At 38.9% G+C, this 13344-nt stretch overlaps 1 protein-coding gene across 2 annotated transcripts in view; it reads left to right on the top strand.

The window, feature by feature from the left end:
- The window catches only part of LRRK2 (leucine rich repeat kinase 2), a 135261-nt gene that overhangs the window by 97606 nt on the left and 24311 nt on the right, over positions 1-13344 (top strand). For both annotated transcript variants that reach the window (XM_037058156.1, XM_037058157.1), the window contains 3 exons: positions 166-266; positions 3283-3473; positions 8819-8979. In XM_037058156.1, coding sequence (XP_036914051.1) covers positions 166-266; positions 3283-3473; positions 8819-8979 — 453 coding nt within the window. The remainder of the gene's footprint in view (positions 1-165; positions 267-3282; positions 3474-8818; positions 8980-13344) is intronic.

Here is a 13344-nt window from a genome sequence, read left to right as displayed (position 1 = left end):
TGTGTGGAGCAGGAGGAGGAAGAGGAAACATTAAAGGAGACTTGATTCAGTGAAACAAGTGGGTAAGATGCATCTTCAGGCATACAGCAGGTATAATTACAGCAGACATAATTTAGTCTTCCTGCTTGGACAGATTAACTTTGCTTTGCACTTTCTTCTCAAAAGGTGATGGGAGTTTTGGATCGGTTTATCGAGCGACGTATGAAGGGGAAGAAGTGGCCGTAAAGATTTTCAATAAACATACGTCACTTAGACTGTTAAGACAAGTAAGAACTTCAGTAACATTATAACATTAAGTTACACATTGTTCATTTCCTGGAACTCGTGTATCGTGCATGTTTTGGAAAATGCAAAATGATCGCCGTATTTCCCCCCAAAAGTTTACTTGCGTTTAATTATGAATTCCAACTTTGTCCTTTCTTCATGGAAGAAACCAAGAAAAGACAGTTTTCTGAGATTCTTGTTTCCAGGCTTCACAGTTATAAATACTAGATGCGCAGAAGAAAAGAGTGTTCTCCTTTTGAGGTCTTGTATTTCAAAGGAACTAAAATCCACAGTAGCCCATTTAAAAGCTTTCCTTGGACTCAGTTGAGTCACATGTTCTTGTCTCAACAAGCAGTTACATTCAGGCAATGCTGTGTGCTCATTGGCGTAGGCCTGTGTTACCGAACCAACAGCTGTGGTAGTAAAGATGGTGCTACTTAGAATATTGCCACCTTCCCCTAAGACTGGAGTTGGGGTCACTTTCCCCTAAAGTTAATGGGCTCCATGGGTGAAGGTTGTATAGCTGAGCAAGAATCAAGGTACTTTTAGAATGAAAGAAAAGTGAGTGGATGTTGAATGTGTAAGCGAGAGTGGTCCTGCCCGTCAGTACCCTCTCTTGTTTTGTGTGCTAGTGGGGATTTATTCATTTTTTGTGAAATTTTTCTGACAGTAAGAATGAGGAAGAGAGACAGGGTGAAAGGAGAGATAAAATCCAGTGTGAATTCTGCCATCTTATACCGGAACTCTATTGTATTTTTGAAACTACTAATTCTTTTTCCCTTGGTTTATTTTAAAAACATACTTTATGCCTGGTTCTGAATCTAAATGACTTAAAAAATGCACATTTATAATACATTATTCTAAATAATGAAAATAATTTTATGTCTGTATAAAATATCCTGGAGTAAATTTTATTATTAGTACCAAAAGTCACACTATAGCTCCAGGAATAAACTAATAAATATTTTGTATATAGAAGCAAGTCCGTGAACCAAATCTGGGCACAATATCTTTCAATCTGTAGACAATTTATTATATGGATATATTTTTCAGCCTGAGTCATTACTCTTCAATGTATATTTCAAATTTTTGGTGATGTACTCAGTCAGGAAACCCTGTTGGAAATCAGAACAAGAAATGTATATGGACAGGTTAGTGCACAGACAGCTAGGTGAGCCAGGAAATGGTAGAAGGAATAGAAATAGTAGACTGTGAGTGATATGTTGCTTCTTTCAAAAAAAGAAGGAAAAAGAAAGAGAAAAAAGAGAGGAAGGAAGGAGGAAGGAAGGAAGGAAAGAAGGAAGGAGGGAAGGAAAGAAGGAAGGCTGGCTTTGGCTGAGTGGTTCATTTGGTTGGAGCATCACTTGGGACACCAAAAGGGTGTGGGTTCGATTCCCAGCTAGGGTATGAACCTAGGTTGCAGGTTTGTTCTCCAGTCAGAGTGTGTACAGGAGGCAACTGATTGATGTTTCTCTCTCACATTGATGTTTTTCTCCCTCTCTTCCTTCCTCTCTAAAATCAGTAAACATTTTCTCAGGTGAGGATTCAAAAAAATGAAAACACTTTCATGTTTGGTGCCGCATTTTGAGGGTCATGCTCCCACTGGTTGTGAACTGTGGTCATTCTGTTACACCCTTTTCTTCTCCTTCTCTCTGAGCTGCTTTTCTAAAAGAAAATTTGAATTAGGCTTATGTCTGTGTCTGTGAAAGGAAACAGAGCTACCTTGACTTGTCATAACTTTTAACCGACTGAGCTAATCAGACATAGAAGAAAAAGGCTTTTCATCTACTAAGGATAGACAATTATAGTCTGAAACTTTTGCTCTTGGAAAATCCTTTCAGCCTTTCTTGTTCAGTCGGCAGATTTCTCCACACTTCGGTTTCCTGACAAACGCAGTTGGCACTGACACTTCTCATCTTTGAAGCTGGTCCTTAAGAAGCAGAGCTTCTGCGGAAATCACAGTTGAAAACGTGACTCAGTTTAAAATCAGCTAAGCTATGAATGTCATCTAAATTACAGTTTCAGAGTAAGGGAAAATATGCAGAAGGCAGTGTACATGGAATTAAAAAGCAGGAATATCATAAAGGAAATTGTACAGCCTCACATGATGTGGTCTAGGAAGAGATGATATCAAAATGGAGACCTCTTGGTTCAAGCTAAAATGGTATCTCCGAGTTCTTGGGTTGGAGTAAAATTGTTGCAGGTGGCAATTGCATTAGGTATCTCTGTGGAAGTCATAGTATTTAAGCTAAGATATGAATGGCAAGAAGCTTTCAACCATTCAGATCTGTGCATGATGAATGGATGTCTAGGCAGAGGGATCAGCAAAGGCAGAGAACCTCCATCTGTAAGGAAGTGGGCGTGTGCCAGGGGCTGAATGAATGCCAGTGCGGCAGAGGCTGGTGAATGAGGAGCAGAGAGGAAGGAGCTGAGGTCTGAGAGGTGGGCTGGGATGAGCTCAGGTCAGGCCACAAAGGCTGTGTAGGTACATGGAATTGTAATCTAAGACTCCAGGAAGTCATTAGATTTTTCAGGAGGGAGTGATACCCTATATTATCTGTGGAGTTTTCAGGAGAGGATCATAGCATGTATTTCCGTGGCCTTAGTAAACTCTCCCAGTTAAAGCAGAGATGATTTGCAGTTAACGGTTGATTAGCAGTGGCTTCTGAGAATCCTGGGCTGAGAAGGATTCTGTGGCTAACTAGGATTCAGTAAGTAAGATTGACGGGACCAGTTCGTGTGACCCCGTGCGTGTTCTGTCTCTGCATTAAATGTTCTGATAAAAGCACAAGCACAGAAACAGGAAAAATAGAACTTAAAATTTTAACTCAAGCTAGAGTTTCAAAACCAGGTGTGTATTCCTGAAAGTGTAAAAACTACTGAAAAGCTCAAAGAAACAAAGTGTTTGATAATTTTTTCAAACGAAAAAACACTCAGGGTGTTCCTGCATTTAGGGAAGGAAACACTTGGGTCAGAGCTGATACTGTATTGCCCTTCAATGATTTTTGACATTTGCAGGAGCTGGTGGTGCTTTGCCACCTCCACCACCCCAGCTTGATATCTTTGCTGGCAGCTGGGATTCGTCCTCGGATGTTGGTGATGGAGCTGGCCTCCAAGGGTTCCCTGGACCGCCTGCTGCAGCAGGACAAAGCCACTCTCACGAGAACTCTGCAGCACAGGATCGCACTACACGTGGCTGACGGCTTGAGGTAACTCATCAGGTCATGTGGTTTTCTATTCAGTGTATGACAAGTCTTAGGCTAAACTTCCTTTCAGGCTCTGGGAACAGTACTTCTCACTAACAATGTGCCCTAGTAACATTTCAAAGAATTGGCACCGAAAAACTACCACTTTAAAATTTGACAAAACGAGAGTACAGGGATCATGTGGAGCCTCCTAGCTAGTGGTAGGTTTTGAACCCAGGAGTCCTGCTCCAGAGTCTATGAACCTTTTTTTAAGTTAACAATTTAAAAAATTCAATTTATTGATGATTGTGGTGGGTTTCAGAGAAAGAGAGAGAGAGACAAATATTGATCTGTTGTTTCCCCTATTTATGCACTCATTGGTTGCTTCTTGGATGTACCTGACCTGAGATCAAAGACACAACCTTGGCTTATGGGGATGATGCTCTAACTAAGAGCATGGGCTCTCACTCTATTCAATCAGAATCACTCTATTCAATGGGCTCTCACTCTGATTGAATAGAGTGAGAGCCCATGATATTCTGTTGACCTGTCTCCTTTAAAAAACGAAAGGCTAGGCTTTAGAGTATTAAGGGAAGTATTAATTATTGTGGATAATTACAATAAGCAAAGATGAGTCCATATTTTTGAAAGGGACTAGAGTAATTTAGGGTGTTCTATAGGTCTGTAATGTGTCTCAGAGGCACACCCAACCATGCAGCCAGACCCAGTGGGACAGACCCATGGACAAGCAGTCTGGAAGAGTGGAGAGGCCGTGATTTTTGGAGACCAAACAGCTGGGATAAATTATCACTCCATACACTTAGTATCTGTGATTTTATATTCTTGAATTATTTTTAATAGTCTTAAACTGTGACCTTTTTTGTAATAATCGAAGACAGCCCAAATTAAAGTCTTGATTCCCCCCATCCCCATGGCTGCCCATCTCCAATCACTGCATCAGTTCACCTTGGAGTCGTCCTTTAGTTCTTCCTTTCTCTCACATCCCACACTTACTCCTTCAGCAGATGTTTTCAGCTCAGCTACCAAAACATATCTCACTGCAGCCCTTCTCACAACCTCCCTACCCACAGCGTCCAAGCCCCACCGTCTCTCCTTCCCGAACTGGCCTCACCACTTTCACCTTCGCCTCCTAGACTCTCTCTTTGCACAGTGTTTTTTCTTCTACCAGGAAGTTGGATCAAGTCCATCTCCTGTTTTCAACTCTCTCCTACCTCCCTTTTTACTCACTGTGCTCAGCCCCTTGCTTCCTGGGGTCTCTTGAATATGGCAGGGGTTGTATACCAGCTCTTCTCTCTACCAGGCATGCCTGACCCCCAGTTATCCTTTTGGCTTGCTTCTCGTGTCATTCAGTTCTTACTTCAAAGAGAATGTCCCTGACTACCTAGGTTTCTCTAGTACCTGTATCACTTACTGCAGACTGGTATTCTGTATGTTTTTATTTTCTAAAACATGTTTATTGTCTGTCTTTGCCACTAGAGTCTAAGTGTGTCACAGTGGCAGGCACTTTTCATCTCATTCACCACTGCAACACCAGCACCTAGAACAGTGGAGCTTGGGCAAACATGTTGGCAGTGGGGAGAAAGGGAGGGAGGGAGGCCAGTGCCTGGCCATAGCCACCACATAGTGGGTATAAATTCCCCACTCTTCCTTCCCTTCTGAAATACTGTGTCTGTCCCCTTTGGGCAGTACCCAGAAATGAAATGGAGTGGACACTAAGGAAAACAAACACCACTCACCAATCAAGTCAAACCAAGAGGATATAGCCCATGATAATGTGTAGAGAATTAGTAAGTGCATCAAGTAGATTTCCCTGCCTGAAAGAGTCCAGAAACCACCGTAAAACATGCAGATTATTGAATGAAACAGGAATGCAGATTTGGGTTTGGGTTGGTATGTCTGCTTTTGAACACCAGGGGGAACCTTGTGTTAAATTAATCTAGATACCGTGCAACTAGGTCTCAAGTATTTTAGAGCTGTCTTGGTCACTTCTCTTAATTTGACTAACTCCATGCGCTAGTTTTTTCCTAATTCTTCCACATAATCCCCAAACTGTTTATTTGTAAAATGGAGAACTGCCATTTTCCTTTCACCATGGTTTGAAAGACCTCATCTCTAAAATAACTTATTCTGGTTCTCCCAGACCTCTCTTTAAAAAACAAATCCAGCAGTTTCTGATGAGGTAGATGAAATCTCAGCATATTCTTCCATAAATTGCTTGATTTGTTCTTAGCATATCATAAGACAGCTTTCTGGATCTTGTGCCCAAGAGGGTAGTAGATTTCAGTAGCTGTCAACCTTCCACCTGCACTAAGTAAAACTCAGCATTAAGGTTTGTCTTCCCAAATAGAATGTAGCACCGAGCTCTAACCACACAGGTAGAAAGAGGCCAGAGAGCGCACTCCTTGGAGCCTCTTGGGGGCGGAGCTGTTTTGAGTGACATACAAGAACTTTACATTACACATTCTGTTCCACAATCTTGCCTCCAACTATTAGCTTACATCTTTAATCGGTCTGCTCCTTTGAGCTCTTTTTTTATTATTATAATTAGTTTTTATTTTTTCACTGTTGTTCAGTTACCGTTGTCCTGTCTCTTCCCCATTGCTCACCCCAACCCTGTTCTCCCCACTCCCACAGTCAATCCCCCCAATTCTCAACTACCAATACAGATACAGCCACCTGATATTTCCCATAGGTTTCTGTTTGAATGTGTTCATAATTGAATTTACTTTCTCTGCTACTTCCTATCCCCATCAATCTGCTCTTTTTTTTTGTATCTGCTACTTGCCAACAAAGATCCTTGTGATCATATCCAGACTAACTTTCTGCCCCAAAAGTAAGTACCCATTTGTCCACCAGGTTTGGTACTAAATATTTGACATTCTTTTTAAAATTTATTTATTTACTTTTATGCTACTACTGCGATCTTGGTCCAGTATCTCCAGGAAATGATCAGAATGTTTCTTCTAAAATAAAAATCTAATTATGCTTGAAGTTTGGTAGTCCCAGGTTTCCTACAAAGTCCGTGCAGATTCCTTGGCACAGCATCAGAACCCACTAAGGACACCATTTGCCTGCCTCTCCTGCCCCTGCCCTCTACATTCTAATCGTGCTGACGGCTTGACGTTTCATTTGACACCCATGCCTGTCTTTGCATTTGTCATTCTTCTCTCTCCACAAATATGTCTGCCTAGAGAAGTCATTTTCCTCTAGATTTTGCTCACATGCCATCTCCTCAATGAAGCTCAACTGCACCTTGAACAGTTGGCCTCCGTGACGTGTTTCTTGAGTTCACTCCATGCAAGACTTGGTGTTAGGTGCCGAAGTGGGAAAAGCGGACATTATATTGGTCTTATCAGTTAAAACATTTACAGTATAGTGGGAGAGTCTGCTTTGCATATCTTTACCTCACTGTTTCTTTCCTTCTGGCTTCCCTAGCATCGCATTCACCATACTTCTGCAACCTTGTTAGAACCCATTTCTCCTTGTAGATGTGACCCCGCAGGATACACTGATAGTAATCATGATTCAGGAATGACTGTGTTTTTAAAATGCAAGTTTTAAAATAAAATATTTAATAATGCTCATTGTCACAAAATGCGTAAATTATAGCTGAAATATTTTCAGGAAGGGAAGCTCTGCACTTGCTAATATATCACAAGTTATTTTGCAAGTTTATTAAAAGTCATTAAAACTGTACTTTTTAAGACAAAACTTTACAATTAAGCATTTTAACTAACACAGATAATCTTTCCTTCCCACTGACATTATTCTAAATTAAGTTGAACTACATTTTAACCGCTGAAGTATTCTGAAAGGATCTGCATCCTGTAAATGTTCTGTGAGAGGCACACATTAGGAAGGATTTGGATGCCATTCAATTATGCATGGCTCGGCTTGAACTTTTTTTTTTCTTACTCTCCCAGCTTTTTCTTCAGTAGGGCAAGAGTGACTAATGACCTTTCAGTAAAGCCCTTAGTAAATTTTTCTTTCAAGCCTATTACTTATTGTTAAGGTCAACTTCATTAGTACATTTATCTTATTTTTCAGCCAAAAATATGTATACTCAAGTGAATAGGCCTGCTGTCAGCTTTCCTGACTACATCCTGGAAGAGAAGGAATCTTCTGCATTAATTGATGCAATTAAATGATGCATATACTCTAGGCTATCATGTGATGGAAATCTCAGGCTGCTGCTCCTCCTAAACCCTGGGGCGGTGATTGGCACCGGGCAATGGAGTAGGAGTGTGATACCAAACCCAAAGCAGAAACAAACAAAGAACTTAAATTTACCTCTCTTAAAATCCCTGAAAAATTGTTTTTGCAATGTAGGCCATGATACACTTGTAAGAGTGCAGGGAGGGTCATATCGAATTTGGTATCTTAGGACAGGGAAGAGAGAGTTGGAGACCTTCTGAGTTTTGTGCTTGTGTAAGGAAAGGCAGTGATAGAGTTACTTTAGAAGCTGGAGCACAGTTTCCAAAATACCCAAGACCTGGTTGAGGTTAAAAATTTATTTTGTTTCTTTTTATATTAACTAGTTTTGAATATCAGCAATGTCCAACTTTAGTTGCTTATGAATTTTGGATGGATGACTCTAAAAGGAAAGTCACTGGGAGTCACCTTTCTCAAGAAAATGTTTTACTTACTCCAAAATGTTATTTGTCAACCTCAATTTATAATGGAGCCAGGTTTAAAGTAAATTAGATCTTCAAAAGAATACAATATTGATATATGGAAAGTCTTTTAGTTGGTACTGTTATTATTAAAAAGCAGAAAATATGTTCCAAAAACTAGGAAGAGTTTTAGTCAAAAAATAAGTCTCAAAAGTAAAATGGAATTAAAGAAATGTAAAAACCTGAGATAAACTTATTTATGGTTTTAAGCAAATCAAAACTATTAAGCAAATCAAAACTATTAAGTAAATGGGAGTTTTAATATCCTATCAACTCTTATTAAACATATTTACATTTTAAACTAATTAAAAATACTCATATGATCCTTGATGGAATTTGGAATTCCTTTTAGTAATTATTAAGGTATATTCAAGAAAAGTCTCCAAAATTGGTAATCTGTCTGAAGTGGTGCCCTAAGTATAACTCACTCACTTATCAGGATTGACCTGTTTTGACTCTGTTTTGTTTTGGTTTTTGTTGCCGTAAGAGAATAAGCTCTTGCTTTGTACAATAGTGTTGTACTTTCTTCTCTAATATCTCTTAACCTTGAGGGTCAAACTTAGCCCAGGATTTTTAATGTTCTGCATAATGGAGATACGTATTTCAGGAAATCAGGAGGAAGCATATAACAATGTAACCACACTTTAAGGAGGTCCCCTGTGCCTTTTCTGGCAGGTACCTCCACTCGGCCATGATCATTTACCGTGACTTGAAGCCCCACAACGTACTGCTTTTCACGCTGTATCCCAATGCTGCCATCATTGCCAAGATCGCTGATTACGGGATCGCTCAGTACTGCTGCCGAATGGGGATAAAAACATCAGAAGGCACACCAGGTAGGTGATAAGGTTTATTTGAATAGTCCCTCTTCTAGATGGACAACAAGTGCCTTCAGTTTGTAAGGCAGGAGAAGGAGGAGAACACCGAAGCCTAGCTCACTGTGTTCAGACACTGCACTGAGTGTGTGGGTGGCTGTGCCCAGTACCTTGTAATTTTGATCATTGTATTCTGTAGGGCAAAAAAATGAACTCATATAATTTTTCAGGGGGAGCGTGAACAAAAAAGAATATTTTTGTCATGTTATATTTTAAAAGTTGGACTTTTAAAATGTTTGTGTCCTCCAGAGATGGTAAAAAGGAGTAGCGAACATTTTAATCTGGGCACTGTTGACACCCGCCTCAAAAGGAGGCAATCCTAGTTCAGGTTCACAGGCTCTTTTTCATAACTCTGAAACAGTTCAGTTATTGGCAGGGACCACACTGCAGTGTCTGTCTACCTTTTAAAAGGTAAATATGGGATGGATACTGTCAACTTGAAATAACTTGGAGACCTTTAACTTTAACCTTAATGGATGTGTTACATCCTGTTGGGGTGACAGTTAATTCTGGGTCCTGTGATAGTTGCACTGTTGACCAAGATGGATTCTGACTGATGGCTTCATCTCATCCATGGAAATGCAACAGTCTTTGGGTAAACAAAATGTTAGTCTCTGGTTGTACGCGATCATCTGATAGAGATGATGAAACAGGTTCTGTTCATACTTCTCTGAAAGTAAAAAAGAAAGAAAATATATGTTTCTGTGCATTATATGATAAATAATAAGACCTAGCTCACAAATTTCTCATATTTTTGATCAATGGATGTTTTCTTAATATACTGATAACATTGGTTAAACCAGGACTATCTGAAAAATTATTTCTAAAAATAGTTTTTAGAAAATGAATCATATTTTCTCAATTATTTTAACAATTATTATGATAATTCTCCAAGGAAAAATTATCCTTGTTTTTATTTATTTATTCTTGCATTTGGCAATAATTTATTGAAAGCTAACCAAATGCCAACTGGTGCTATTACTTAATAGCTGTTAGGTATTCATCAAGATTCACTTTCTGGGGCTCAGTCTTCATTTCTGTAAATTGCGGTGAGGAAAATAATGCATATCTCATGAGGTTGTCTAAGGGTAAAATGAAATAATCATTTCATATAAATAGTTTCATATAAATCATATAAATAGCGCAGAACAAGGATTGGCATATTGCAATGGCCTCAAGTATGTTAACAATTCCTCTTGTGGTGAATTTGGAAAGGTGCATGAATAAATGTACATTTTACCCTCCAGAGGCATACATTCTGCCAGGAAAATTAAGGCTGGAAGCAAATAACCATCGAGCACCATGTCAGTCGCAGTAGGAGATCTAGTTCGAGGTGTAGTGATAGGTCCCAGGGATCAAATGATACTGAGCTGTAAGTCGACAAGACTTCCTTTGTGGAGAAGGCGATTCTGGAATTAAATCTTAAAAATAAGCTGGAGGCTTGAGAAAGAAAAGGAAAAAAAGAATGGGAGGAGACATTTCAGGCAAAAGGTAATAAAATATAAAATGACTTGTTTTATGCAGATAACTGCAGGAAATTTGCTATGGGTTAAGTGATCATTGGAAGATGAAGGCTTATTTAGTTAAGTGTTTTCAGTTTTGACTGTACATTAGGTAACATGTAGAGCTTTAGAAAACACATCCACTGGGGCTCTGTCCTTCACAGCTCTGTTTTGTTAGATGTGAAGCAGGAGCCATTCTGGCCCCACGGTGGTAGAAGTTCCTGAGAGTAAGTAAACATTAGTAGAGTTTAGACTTATATTCAGATTTAGAAAAGCAATGTCAATTGTTTTGCATTGATCTCTCTTAGCGGTGCACATTCTAGGCACTGCAGTGGATTCTGAGGTTACTGAGATAGATGTGCCTTAGTGAACTTTTGGCTGTCTGGAATATATTGATCATGGGTTAGGGAGTCAGTCTGCCTGGGTTTGAATTCTTGCTCTGCCATTCACTAGCTGAGACTGGAGAAACTACCTAACTTCTCTCCTAGGTTTTTGTAGTAGGACCTAGTAATAGTATTTGCCTTTGGGGGATTGTTGTGGAAATTAAATGAGAAATTCATACAATGTTTAGCATACCACCTGGCAGTCCTAGCTTCCTTTGCCTTCTTAGACTGTGCTTTTGTGTTCTCAACTCCGTGGGTAGAGGCTGGGGATGGTTCTGTTTGTATTTCCCTTCCCTGTACTGGGGACTGTTTGGGGGGCAGTCAGAGGACTTACCTTGTTTGTTTGCTCTCTCTCAGGGTCACTGTCCTATGCTCTCGATGTCCAATGTTTCATATATCTTGTGTGATTTGTTTCACGGTTTCATACAGGATGATCCATCAAGTCCAATGTTATGCCATCTCAGCTAGAAGTGGAGTGACACGTTTCAGTCAATGACAGCAATGTACATGTGGGATTTCAGTTACTGTTTAACATCTCCAGTCTCCAAGGCCATCGGTGCCAAACAGGGTATCTGTACAGTGTGTTGCTGTGCTGCACACAAGCACCACAGATCATTTCAGTGTTAGACCATAGGTCTCATGTCCATACTGGCCCTTTGTAAAGATGCAGGGAATGTACCTAGTTCTAGTCTTTCCCAAGGGCAGGTCATGTTAAAAATGTTTGTTTCCATTCCAAATTAAATTCAGTGGCAAGTATATTGAATCGATGAAAGTGCATTGTCTCTGTTACTACTATAGTAACAAGTATAGTTAAACATAAGGTAAAAATTTTACAAAAACTCACAATTGCTGTTCTAGGGAAGTTCTCACTGATAAGGATACACATATTAGGGGTCTATTTTAGAACTGTCTTAATTGCACAATTTTTTAGCTTCTGGATTGAGAATGATATTATGGCTACAGAGGAAAATGTTTTTATTCTAAGGAAATATTATCTTTAAGGCTGAATGAAATATTGTATCTGAAACATGATAATATGTGAAATATTATATGTAATGTATATAATTTTACATGGCATGTAATAAAGATATATGTGCTTATGTTGTATATAACATGTGTATCTGCGTATGGACTTGTATACACTCATGCACATTCACACACACCCAGAGATAGAAAAGAGAAACAGAGGGAGACAAATGTGGAGAAGTGGTAACAGTGTGTGTTTATTTGTATGTGTAGAAAGAGAAAGATAGTGAACACATGTGGCACCTGTTAACTAGAGAATGTTAATGGTGAGTATAGTAGGGACTCTCATGCTCAATTTTGACACTCCGATCCTTTGACTCTACCTGACCTTCCAGCCTGGTGAAGGACCACTGAACTTCAGGCTGGTAAGTTCTCTGTCAAATAGAACTCTTTCCAAATTTAATCATTCAGTCACTGAAGGCCATGAATTATACTTTGTTATGTTGTTCTGGCTGCATATTTAAATTCTATGACCATGATATATGTTCACTGTAGAAAATTTGGAAGTATTAAAAAAATAAAAGCAAACCGTATTTTTTAGTACATGGAAATTCTCATTGTTACATTTGGATGCCTTTCTTTGTTGCATTTCATTATGCATATTCTGTCACCCTTTTATTTTGAAAATGTTTAAGCCTACAGAAAAGTTGAAAGAAGAGTACAATATGTGCTCATATGCCCTTGTCATAAATTCATCAGTAAACTTTTGCTGCACTGTTCTGTCTCTCACTTTCTGTGTATGTGAATATGAGTTCTGAAATTGAGTACATCGTACTCTGTCATCCCCGAACACATTGGCATGTATTTCTTAGAATAAGGATATTTGTTTATATAATCTCAATGCCATGATCTCAGCAAAGAAAATTAGTTCAGTTGATTTTTGTTACATATTGGATAGACTTTGTCTTCTCTGAATTACATCCTACATTTTCCTTTCACTTACATTGTAGTATGGCATCGTAAAATGTTTTTTAAGTTGCTGTATGGTATACACTTTAATTAAACTTCTTTCGTGGTTGGAATTCTTTAGATTGTTGATATTTTTACTATCATGAATACTGTTAAAATTACTTTTCTTTTCTGAAGAATTTATAAAGCAATTGATCTCTATTGTGGAATGAAAGATTGTATTTTCCTTTAAGAGAATCTAAGACTTGGACTATCACATGAGAAAGAAGGATTTTATTTGTTTTAGCCATGGTTTCCCTTTTATTTTTCTATTGGGTAGAAGGAGCAAGGTAACCGGTTCCCACACTAATGGAAGCGTTGGAATTTTAGCCAAGTTGAGGTCATTCAAAGTCTAGAAAAGTCGACCCTTCCTCTGTCTGAAACACTTCCCTGGAAATAGTTATTATTAGGAATGAGAATAAAATGTGGCAGGGTGTTTTTCCAATTATGATTCATTTCTTTAATTT

This window comes from Sturnira hondurensis, unplaced genomic scaffold (genome assembly GCF_014824575.4).
Source record: "Sturnira hondurensis isolate 20B ecotype Veracruz unplaced genomic scaffold, ASM1482457v3 Scaffold0009935, whole genome shotgun sequence".
In the NCBI taxonomy this organism is placed as follows: domain Eukaryota; kingdom Metazoa; phylum Chordata; class Mammalia; order Chiroptera; family Phyllostomidae; genus Sturnira; species Sturnira hondurensis.
The sequence above is the reverse complement of the archived record's forward strand: the minus strand, read 5'-3'. Positions and strand labels throughout refer to the sequence as shown.